Source organism: Alternaria postmessia (genome assembly GCF_024291825.1).
Source record: "Alternaria postmessia strain BMP 2775 chromosome Unknown scaffold_26, whole genome shotgun sequence".
In the NCBI taxonomy this organism is placed as follows: Eukaryota; Fungi; Ascomycota; class Dothideomycetes; order Pleosporales; family Pleosporaceae; genus Alternaria; species Alternaria postmessia.
Window position 1 is genome coordinate 1 of NW_026260099.1, and position 11,879 is coordinate 11,879.

General features: G+C 51.0%; 4 protein-coding genes across 4 annotated transcripts; 2 read left to right on the plus strand and 2 right to left on the minus strand.

Annotated features, from left to right (window-relative positions):
- Positions 1-1,805: 1,805 nt before the first annotated feature.
- Positions 1,806-2,427, minus strand: J4E82_005069 (uncharacterized protein; the record flags this gene model as incomplete). The annotated part of the gene is made up of 2 exons (XM_051731339.1): positions 1,806-1,939; positions 1,995-2,427. The coding sequence occupies 2 exons, from the start codon at positions 2,425-2,427 to the stop codon at positions 1,806-1,808; spliced, it is 567 nt and encodes a 188-aa protein (XP_051588777.1).
- A 479-nt stretch (positions 2,428-2,906) lies between these two features.
- Positions 2,907-6,884, plus strand: J4E82_005070 (uncharacterized protein; the record flags this gene model as incomplete). The annotated part of the gene is made up of 1 exon (XM_051731340.1): positions 2,907-6,884. One exon carries the CDS (start codon positions 2,907-2,909, stop codon positions 6,882-6,884), a length of 3,978 nt encoding a protein of 1,325 aa, XP_051588778.1.
- Positions 6,885-7,020: 136 nt separating this feature from the next.
- J4E82_005071 (uncharacterized protein) lies at positions 7,021-7,619 on the minus strand (the record flags this gene model as incomplete). Its single annotated transcript, XM_051731341.1, has 2 exons — positions 7,021-7,205; positions 7,355-7,619. 2 exons carry the CDS (start codon positions 7,617-7,619, stop codon positions 7,021-7,023), a joined length of 450 nt encoding a protein of 149 aa, XP_051588779.1.
- A 606-nt stretch (positions 7,620-8,225) lies between these two features.
- J4E82_005072 (uncharacterized protein) lies at positions 8,226-10,219 on the plus strand (the record flags this gene model as incomplete). Its single annotated transcript, XM_051731342.1, has 3 exons — positions 8,226-8,336; positions 8,403-10,030; positions 10,111-10,219. 3 exons carry the CDS (start codon positions 8,226-8,228, stop codon positions 10,217-10,219), a joined length of 1,848 nt encoding a protein of 615 aa, XP_051588780.1.
- Positions 10,220-11,879: the final 1,660 nt, after the last annotated feature.

Sequence of the window (11,879 nt, forward strand, 5' to 3'; positions counted from 1 at the left end):
TAGCTGCTTCACGGTCGCCCATTTTGGTTGAGTACGTGGAGAGATAACACGTGTTTTGTGTGGGAGTGCTGAGATTTGTGAGTGATCAACATCCCCGGGTGATCAACATCCCGGTCAGCTAGCTTAATGAAGATTCTTCTTCATTGTTGGTGATGCTTGCACGTCGCTGCAGGCCTCTATCATTGAAGTACTTTATAGGTTCCAAACCTCCACCTTTATCGTACCTAAATTCATGACTGCTCATATCTGCTTTATAACACACCAGTCCCTGATGCACATCATCCTCAGCCACGTGGACTCTGCTTCACGATGTGTCCCTGCCACTCTTCTTCAACTGCGCATGCCCGGAGAGAGAACAAGGCCGCTCGGGAGATTACTCAAGCCCATGAGACCCTCTGGCTCAACTTCGCGACTGGGTTTTCTATTGGCTTTGGCTTGTTTGGAACAGGCGTCATTTAGTTCCCTGACTCACACAACCGCTCACCAACAACACCGCGCAACCTATCGCACTACACTGCTGTCGAGAGCATTGCGTTCTCAGAAAAACTCATGATATATAAGTCAGCTGTGGTTTATAGGGAGAGCAAACCAATGCTATCTTCTCAGACGATAACGTTGCATACATATACATCGCAAAGTGAATCGCATAAACATGTGATGCGATTTTATCATCCAGAAGGAATAGAACAGTGCCATTTAGTAAAAACAGTCAATGCAATTTGAAATGTCTACATGCGCCCGTACTTGCAGCAGGCAAAGGGACAGTCGGGTGGGACGTCTGCTGCGATTACCCGGTTCTTAAAAGACAACTGACACCCAACAGGAAACAGACAGCAACACGCTGGCAATACAATACTACTCAAAATATTGTCGCAAACAGCTGCAAACTCACCAGGATATCATACTGCCACAACAGAGTATAGCGAGGTGAATACCGGCGATACGTTCCCGAACCTTCCATCTAGATTCAGTGAATTTGAGAGCAACAGGCGCTTGCATATTAACCAAAAGGATTTAACCAATGCCGCTACCCAGCTATTGTCCTGCGCATCAACGACGCGTGTGACCCCTATTCTCCTCTATCACTCGAGCAGAATTGTCAATAACTACAATCAAACTTTCGGTCCGAGGTCGAATATAACCACCTGCACAGCCGTATCTGCGCCATGCTACCAGCCGCGGCGTCTTCGACTTTGGGAGGCGTTGGGCTTTGTTCGTGTTGTCCATAATTGCCTAGAAGGGGCTAGTTCCCTCTAGTACTGCCATTTTGACCAAGATGAATTCGAACATCATTCTTTTCTGTTTCGACCGAACAAATTCCCATGATGAGTGACCCCGATTTCTTCATGGTGTGCGGGCACTTGTCATGGTCTGGGCGGGGCCTTGATGACATCTACCTAGGTAGATGCCGAGGTCATGCCGCTGACCTGCATGAGGTGCACGAGCCAGCGCCATCATTAGCTCATCAGCTGCGCTAGCATTCCCAGTGCTGATCCCCCTCCTCAACGACTTCAATTCACAGCATATAGCTCACACAGATCTGGGTACACTTGTTCGGCGACAAGCAAAATATGCTGCTTGAAACAGCAGTGCAATTGTGAGGTTTTCATCTGATCAAATTGAAACCTTACCACCAAGAACATTCTTCCAACATGGGCCAGTATCGAATGCACGATATATTCAACACGGCGACCATCATATAACAAAGACTCTCGCATCAGCCACTATTTCAATGACTCTCAGACTCTCCCAAGCTCTCCAGCCATCAGGACCATAAAGTACAGCCCAGATCGAATTTACTAGATTTACAAGGCGAAGATAGCCAAAAGACCAGCAAGACCAGCACCAGCGAGACGAGCTGAAGCCTTGTCAGCAGCACCAGTCGCAGCGGGTTCAGCTGCAGAGCCAGACTCGGATCCAGAAGCAGAGGCAGATCCTCCTAGATTTTCGTTAGTACAAACATGACCAACATATAATGCTAATAGTAAACGTACCTGAGGTAGCAGTAGGGTTGGCGGAACCAGTAGCTGAAGCAGCGGCACTTGCAGCGCTACCAGCAGAGCCGGAAGCAACAGCGTTCGCAGCACCGCCAGCGCCGAAAGCGGTCTGGCTGCTAGGAAAAAGGCTGTTGATGCAGCTGTCTGCGCACTTGGCGTAGGCGATGGAGTCCTCAGTAGAGCCATCACCCTGATCGCACTTGGCGACACATTCGTTGGTATCGATAACCTGGGAGGCGTTGGGTCGTGCGTTGCCCAGGCATGCGGCCTTGCAGGTCACATCGCTGTCGTCGCACGACATGGCGCAGCTGATGGCGGGAGAAAGACCACTCGGGATGGCGGCAGGGGTCTTAGGGGCGGAGGTAACAGACGCGTCTTGAGGAATAGCGAATGCGCCAATGGCAAAGAGGAGAACGGCAGAGTACTTCATCTTGATGTCGGTTTGCGTTTTGATATTACGGGACTATTGGAAGTAGTGATTCGGCGTTGCGTAGATTAATACGGATATACTGAAGGCAGGGCAAGTGAGTGTGGGAAGTACGAGTACTTGAAGACTGAATCAGAACAAAGAATGAACGTTGGCGCACACACAAAGAAAGAATCTGGGGGAGACCATCTCGTTTTTATTACCCTGACACCGTGCTAGTCATTACATAGGGGTTTGGCGAGTAGCGGCTCGTTGCGCTTATATTGGGTTTCGACTAAGCTTTGTGTGGTAAGCTCGTCGGGCCGGCAGCGTCGTTTCAATGCATGTCGGCTTGAACCTTACGAGTGGGAGCCTGGGCTGCAGGGATCCACCTGCCCCATCTATCCACGCGATCGGGCAAAACGCGCTAGAATACGACGCGTCGTGACATTTACCTCACCACGCCACCATTGGAAGTATTGCCGCCTCTCAACCACAACGCAATGGATGACAGTGACGAGTACGGCGACGAGTTCGACGACACCGAGTTTCTCGATGCCGCAACACAAGCTGAAAAAGAGAACACGCCTGCATTTCTGCCTTCTCCAAGGCCAGCCAAGCGACGCAGGATCAGCAAAGTAAATGAGCGTACAGAGTCCGTTCCGCGCAAGACACGCCATGGACGTCGCCGAGGTCCTTTTGTTTCGTCTGACGAAGATGAAGACGCTTTTGATGAATCCGATCGGACGTTGTCAGATACAGGCAGCAAAAGTGTCTCATCCCCAGAGAGCGCACCTGCAAGTCGTAAGAAGAGGGCTCAGTCGAACAATTACGATGATGAAGATGCGTCGCCTATCAAAGAGTCCACTGCAGATAAGCGGAAAGAGCGCATCCATGTGTCGACCACCAATGTGGAAATGCCAGACATGTTTCTAACACAACCACCTCAGACATATTCCCCACCATGGAAGCCGAGAGGAGCGATTTGGGCAAAGCCTACTACCACAATCGGTGTGCATAAGCCATCTGAATCTAAGAAGTTGGCTGGATCGAACACCACGAACAATATCTCTTTACCGGGTAGACAGTCAACATCGTCTCGTCCTGCGCCACACGCGCCCTCGTCTCCTATCCTTCCAGACTCGCCCATTGAGATCGATGAATCCCCCAAACTACCGGTTCGCACTGCAATTGCGACTGCATCAGGTGACTACGACTATGCCCAAGACCTCGCAGATCTCCCGTCCGATGCTTTTGCCTCGTCCTCTTCGTCGCCACGAAAACAGGGAGATGTGGAGGTCACCAGTGCTCGAAAGCGTGTCGTTGCACCTCTGACCGGCCTACGACAGACTACTCTATTTGGTCGTGCTGGTATCGATGGCACAATACCTGCTACTCAAGTAAACAAGCGTTACAACTTTGTTGTCGATCAGAAGGCCGAGCCACCCACTCACCACAAGCTAAATCCAGAAGCGATCAAGACTTGGGTCTATCCAACAAATCTGGGAACTATCCGAGACTATCAGTTCAACATCGTTCAAAGAGGTCTTTTCAATAATCTGCTTGTGGCTCTTCCAACTGGTCTTGGTAAAACATTCATTGCAGCCACCATCATACTCAATTGGTTTCGATGGACCACCGACGCACAGATTGTATTCGTTGCCCCAACGAAGCCGCTCGTTGCACAGCAAGTGGAGGCTTGCTTCAACATTGCAGGCATACCACGCTCATACACCACAATGCTTACTGGAGGCGTGTCGACAGGACTACGAGCGGAGGAGTGGAAGGATAAAAGAGTCTTTTTCATGACACCTCAAACACTTTTGAACGACTTGAAGTCTGGGTATGCAGATCCCAAGAGGATAGTATTGTTAGTCGTTGATGAGGCCCACCGAGCGACCGGCGCTTACGCATACGTGGAAGTTGTTAGCTTCCTTCGCCGATTCAATTCGAGTTTCCGGGTATTAGCACTAACAGCCACACCTGGTGCTGATGTAGAGGCCGTCCAGAAGGTCATCGATGGCCTCGATATTTCCAAGGTTGAGATTCGAACGGAGAATTCTATGGATATATGCAGTTATGTGCATCAACGCAAGATCGACAAGCAAGTCTTCCAGAATACAGATGAGATGGAGATGTGCATGGACTTTTACAGCGAAGCACTGCAGCCCTTAGTGAACACTATCGCAGGACTCAACGCTTACTGGAGCAAGAACCCCCGCGATCTGACGCCTTTTGGCTGTCAGCAAGCCAAGAAGAAGTGGTTTCTAGAAGTCGGCCGCAATGCCAACCGCGGCCTTCAGAGTACAGTTCACACTATCTTCGCTATCCTGGCATCAATCTCACACGGAATGGATTTGCTGAAATACCACGGCATGGGTCCTTTCTATATCAAAATGAAGGAATTTCAGGACGAAGCTGCTAAAACGAAGTCTAAGTATAAGAAGCAGGTCCTTGACAGTGACGCTTGGAAGAAGCTGATGGTGCGTCTCCAAGGGTGGATCACGGATGATAATTTTGTTGGGCATCCGAAGCTAGAGTACCTGCAGCAAGTCATTCTGGATCACTTTGTGAATGCAGGTGATGGCAGCAACGTTGATGGTGCGCCTTCATCACAAACGAGAATCATGGTATTCGCCCACTTTCGTGATAGCGCCGAAGAGATCGCACGCATCCTTAAGAGACATCATCCGATGATCCGCCCACGCATCTTTGTTGGACAAGCACACGGGAAGAACTCGGAAGGCATGTCGCAAAAAGACCAGCTGGAGGCTATCGAGAAGTTCAAGAACGGTGAATTCAATACGTTGATTGCGACATCAATTGGTGAAGAAGGACTGGATATTGGTGAGGTTGATCTCATTATCTGTTACGATTCGAAAGCATCACCAATTCGCATGCTGCAGCGTATGGGTCGTACAGGTCGAAAACGTCAGGGACGAATTGTGATGCTCCAGATGCAAGGCAAAGAAGAGAACGACGCAAACAAGGCAAATGATAGCTACCTCAAGATGCAGGAACTCATCGCGGATGGAGGGCACTTCAATTTCCATGACGACGTCTCTCGCAGAATCTTACCACCAGATGTCAAGCCGGTTGTTGAGCGGCGCGTGGTGGATATCCCAACCGAAAATACTCAGAAAGACTGGCTACCGGAACCGAAGAAGGGAAGGCGGACCAAGAAGCCTCCCAAGAAGTTCCATATGCCCGACGATGTGATTACCGGCTTCGTTACTGCAGGCCGTATGGGTGAAGAAATCGTGCCCAAAGCCCGAGGGAAGAAAGCTGCAGCACCCGTTTATCCAAGCGAGACAGCATTCGAGATGCCATCACTGGATTCGGTGCTACTAGACGATGTAGCGGCTCAAGATCTCGAGAGACGGTACCAGACTGTTTTTGACGACGATGACGCCCCCATGGTGGGCGTGCTAGACCTGAGTAAATTTCCCGAGCGGCAGCGCGTCCTGCCTTACAAGAATGGACGAATCGGACCAGGTCGCGTGACACGGGCTTTTGCCGGTACTATGCAGCGCATGCACGATATGGAAACTGACCGCCTGGAAAAGTTCCAGCGGGACCTGCACTATTCGGATTGCGAATCAGATGCAGATGACGGTCTCGTCGTGTCGAATACGGAAGTAGCGTCCGTGATTCCGGAAGACATTCAGGAGGACATGTGGGAAGACGATCAACCTGCATCACAAGGCCTTCCGACTACCAAAGCAAAAGCAAAGCCTGGCCCGAAGCCCAAAGCAAAGGCACCGGCGAAACTGAAGGAGAAAGCACCGCCAAAAGAGAAGACGCCGCCGAAACCAAAAGAAAAGTCAGCACCAAAACCCAAAGAGAAGCCGGCTCCGAAGACCCCTAAGACTCCAGCACCTCGTGCTCGAACCCGAAAAGAGAAACCGGCTGCAGAGACGCCAATCCCATACCCCGAAACAGCGGATGAAACACCAATAACAAAGACGCCCAACTGGCGCGTGTCTAATCTTGCTCAGGAAGGCGACGAATCATCCCCGCCACCGACAGATCCCCGTTTCCACCTCCCATCCCAAGCTGACACAATCGGATCTGACGACACGATGGGGGCGGACGAACCAGAGGATCCACTGGCCTGGCAGAACGTGTCGGAACTGGCTAGTTTCATCGTCGAAGAAGATGAAGAAGAAGAGGTGGTTCCAACCTCTAGTCTACCTAGTATTGACATGTTTGGCGTTGGGGCGGGAACTCAAGCAGTCGTCAGAGCTGCCAGAGCGAAGAGGACACCCAGGCGTGAAAAGCTGTTTACCAGCGACATCACTGATGACGACGCAATTGTCAGTAGTGACAGTGATGATGACGCGCCGGTCATCAGACGTGGTGCCGGTGCGAGTAAGAACGAAGCAGTCGTTGTCGATTCTGATTCCGAGGCGGAAGAAGACGAGCCTATTGTTCCCAGGAAGAGAGGCAGGCGAATCATTGTCGATGACTCAGATGAGTGATGTATTATGTTCAGTAACCCTTTCCGGAACTTTGGGCGAAGATATGAACGCATCTTACGACTATATGTATGTAGATAATGTGGCGAGCTTGAGATACCACGCATGTTGCTGTGTACTTAATGCATCAAGCACGCGTCTAATCAAACTGTTTCCAATAATCGGGCTCAAAGCCATCCATCTGCTGTGTGTAAGGCTCTCCAGCCTTGACCCAGCCCTTGATGCCGCCACCAAGTGTCAATGATGTAATCTGATCATCGCCCTGGTCCGCAATGTAGTCTGCAAACCAGCCAGAACATCTCGGACCTCTTCCATTTGATGCGCCTATCATGTGTCAATATCGTGATAAAGCCACATGGTTCGTGTTTGGACCGGTCACGGTACCTTGTGGTACGCATCTCACGCCACGAGCGCACGAGTATAGCCGCCATGCTGCGTTCAAGACTGGCATGGTAATGGGATGATAGACTTACCACAATAAAATGCGACTTGCTTGACGCCCGCTCTCTTACACAGGTCATACAAGGCGCCGCGATTCATGTAGAAGGAGTGTGCAGGAAGATTCAGACTACCTCGAATGGTTCCACCTTCATAGTCGGTGCGTCGGACATCTACGATGAGCAAGTCTGGAGACGAGAGATTCGACAGGGCCTCTTCGCGGGAGAGGATCGGGGCGATGCACCGTGGGGCGGGAAAGGCGTCGGACCAGCTGCCAGTTGCTTTGGACGTTTCTGCCATGTCGATGAACTAGCGGCCGTTATCAGGGGCTATTCTTAGGATGCGCGGTGCGACTGCTCGTATGTTTTACCACGCGCAAGTGGATTTGCAGAGCCGCACGAAAGAGTGGTCCGTTGAGCCTCCCGCTAGCGCAACATCTCAGGGTCCATTGGCATGTCACCGCCACAATTATCAGTACTGGCCACATTGCTGCAAGTCTGTGGCCCCATGAACGTCTGATTACATTTCCCCGGCATGCCACGGGAGCAATCTAATACATCACACCCGCTCCTTCTACGTCTTGTCTCTTTCGGTCTCTGTTGATTTGTAACAGGCATTGTCCTTCATTTACCTTAATTTGTCTCGAGTCGGAACTTCCTACTCCAACTAGCACCATCACGGCCACGACCAGGATTCCGGACTTGCGCCGAGACAGTTTCGATACCTACACGCTGGCCTCTTTGCCTACCCCACACGTACTCTCGGCGTTTAATTTACCGGAACGATTCATATAGCCAGGCTACGAGTAATTGTATGTCCCCGAACTTGTTGCTCGCTTTGGAAACACTTTGTCGCGGACGTTTGCTGACGGGAAGACTCAAGTAGCCAGATAATACCACCATCACAATGCGCTCAGCCGCGCACGTGTTCTATCTAGCAGTCTTCTCGCTGCTAGGTAGCTCACACGCTGCAAGCCATGCTACCAAATCGAGTAGTCCTCCGCCAAACGTCTGCGATGTAAGCAACAAGTCGTCTACTCCACCAGCGCAGCCTGGGGACGCGAATACTAAGACCCTTTTCCAGATATCGCCTGGAGCGATAGTATCCGACGCGTGCGCAAGCTACAACACCCTCGAACAGCTCAACGAAGCCATCCACCCTTACCTCGAATCCATCACGCAGAATACCGACTTCTTTTCGCATTACCGATTAAGCCTGTACAGCAAGAAATGTCCTTTCTGGGACGACGAGAACGGCATGTGCGGGAACGTGGCGTGTGCGGTGAACACACTGGACAATGAAGAGGACATACCACTGGTCTGGCGCGCGAAGGAACTAGGCAAGCTCGAGGGGCCCACAGCACAGCATCCTGGCAAGAAGCAACAAAGGGAAGAGAGGAAACGACCGCTCCACGGCAGTCTGGGTGACAATGTTGACGAGAGCTGTGTGGTGGAATACGATGACGAATGCGACGAGCGCGACTACTGCGTACCGGAGGATGAGTCGGCGTCGGCAAAGGGAGACTACGTGTCGCTTGTCGACAACCCAGAACGCTTCACCGGATACGCTGGCGTTGGGGCTCAGCAGGTCTGGGAGGCTATATACCGGGAGAACTGCTTCAGCAAGCCCCCAAAGAATGCGCCCGCGACTGGTAGTTCTTCAACGTCTGGAGGATCACCTTTTGGCGGTTTCGGAAACCAGCAACAACTACATGCTGCGAATCAGCTCAAGAACGTCATGCAGGAGCAGGGCAAGAAGCAGAAGGTTCAGTCTGCCATTGCTCACGGCTCTCCTGTAGACAGCCTCGATCCTGTCGAATTTGACGACACCTGTCTGGAGAAGCGCGTCTTCCATCGTGTCATCTCCGGCATGCACGCCTCTATTTCCACGCATCTCTGCTACGACTACCTCAACCAGACAACAGGAGAGTGGGGACCTAACCTAGCCTGCTACGAGGAACGCCTACATAACCACCCCGAGCGCATCAGCAATGTCTACTTCAACTACGCCCTCGTCATGCGAGCTGTTGGCAAAATCACGCGACACATCTCTGATTACTCCTTCTGCTCCGAAGACCCCGAACAAGACCACAGCACTAGAAACTCCCTCCTGCGCCTCACGTCTGCTCTTCCCTCCGGTCCCGAGATCTTCGATGAAACCGTCATGTTCAAGGACCCGGACACAATGGTGTTGAAGGAAGATTTCCGGAACCGCTTCAGGAATGTCAGTCGCATCATGGATTGCGTAGGATGCGACAAGTGTCGACTCTGGGGTAAGTTGCAAACAAATGGCTACGGAACTGCACTCAAGGTGCTCTTCGAATTCGACGAGAACGACTCCTCAAGAGACCCGCCGCTCCGCCGTACTGAACTTGTCGCGCTCATCAACACCTTGAACCGTCTCTCCCACTCACTGTCCGCGATCAAGGACTTCCGTCGCATGCTCGATGAGCGAGAGGGCTTGCCAAAAGATGTCGCCTCTACACTCCCAGAGACTGACAAGGGAGTGTTGAAGACAATACTAGCGCTCGGGGACTCTGACGTCGAAGGGCCGATCGATGTCCTGACTGGCGGGGAAGACGTGCCAAATTTCAAGAGGGACTGGGACGCGAGAGAAATGACAATGTGGGAGGAGGTCAAAGCCGAGTACAATTTGGTCAAGAGGACGTTCTTTTACGTTCTGTACCAGTGGTCGCAGCTTCCTGGGCGATTGTAAGTCTTAAAATCCTTCTCACCGGACATCTTAAACAACACGGGCGTTGCAGTAGGACATTGGCTAATGGCACAAACAGTACCAAGATCTTCATCCTCGAAATGAGGAGAGTGTACAACTGGTGGATGGGTTTCGTGCCCGGGCCGAGAAGTTGGGAGATCCGTATCCCAAGGCGAGATGAGCTATAAAGCAATTTCCAAATCGATGAACAGAGACGAACATAGGATCTGGATCGTATACCTTTTTGATGCATAGCAAGGGCGTTTGGGGGGATAACTGTATTGGTGTATATCAGGGCATTAGATGGCGTTGCTTTTGAACATGGGAAAAGCGAGACATGTCATCAGGAATGCATTCGTTTCATCCCAACACAATTTCCTTCGTGTATCTCAATACCTTGGGCGATGCGATAGTCTACAACGCTTCCGAGGCCCCCAGTGCCGAGGCACCTGTTCGTGTTCGTTCCGCGCGCCATGACATATCCCCAACCTCGCGATCTGTACCTCTCAAGTCTCAACTACGTCATCACACATCCACGGACCTTCTTGGCCTCCTCGGCCGACCTTCGTCATTTCACTCCCTGCTTCATAATCACGACGCATTACCATCCGCGGCCTTCCGAGAGGAAAATAAGCTATGCTAAGCATTGAGGAGAAGCTATACGCCTGTTTTCGATGATTACCCAGAGGGGAAAGTGGAGAAGAGGAGATGGGAGGGGAGAAGGAACATTAAGCTATACCAAGATATACGCCTATTTCCTATGGTTGCCAGATTCGATGTGCATATTGGAGATCAGCATTAGACACCGAGGCATCTGATGTTTCCGTCATGCTTACTGGTGTCCACTACGCCCTGGTATGACGATGGCTCTAATCACTCTTTTGCCGGATTTACACTACCAAGCTTTCAGTTAAGCTACACGCCTATCTTCCACAACTGCCTATAGAGGTAACCTGAGAAGAGGGGGGACGCGAGGGGCCTGTGAGGGGTTTGCAGTCTTCGGTCATTTGTTTGTCTCTTGGGACCCCAAAAATCATTGGTGAGGGAAGGCTACCCGAACATGGCATGAGCCAAGGTGAGGAGAAGATAACGCCTATTTTCTACACTGTTGATAGAGTTACTCAACACGGTAGTCGAATACGAAACGTTGCGTGATGTGAATTACGAAATTGCGGAATTGCGGCTCCGTTGTTGCTTCTTTCTCGTCATACCTACGGTTTCTGTACGTTGCGTCGATGTTGACCGCGGAAGGATGGGGGTTTTCGCCTTCGGCTTACCGCTTGTGGATATCACGATCGCGACCGTGGAACGTGTAGAAGTTTCAAGACGGGCAATAGCACTATCTCCAATACTGACTCTCCTGAGTATTCGACGGAGTTTGATTCAAGCTCAATCGATGGAATGTCAGCTTGCTTCGCGACACAGGTAGAGGCTATGTTGAGAGACACCACTGTAAAAAAAACCATAAACGCGTTCAGCGTGAGAGGTGAAGTTATGCGTATTTGGTCTTGATTCCCATTGTCTGTCTCTTGTAATGCATCGACTCGGCATTCTTCAACCATATAGATGTAGGCGTGCATGGACATGGTGATCTCTACGATCTCCCAGAAAGTGGTATGTACTACCAAAATTGTCAATCGACGGCCTCGCTCGCGACTTGCTCTAACCTTACTGGACAAGTATTTCTTTTCGAAATGCTGTAGTATGCAGTAGATTTCGACAGATTTGCAAGATAAAGCGAAGGAATACGCCTATTTTCAACAGTTGCCCTTCTGGGTATGTAAACCAGATGTTTAGTTACGAGAGGACGCGCTTGTTAAGCGCTGATTGCTTTTCTCTACGTCTAGC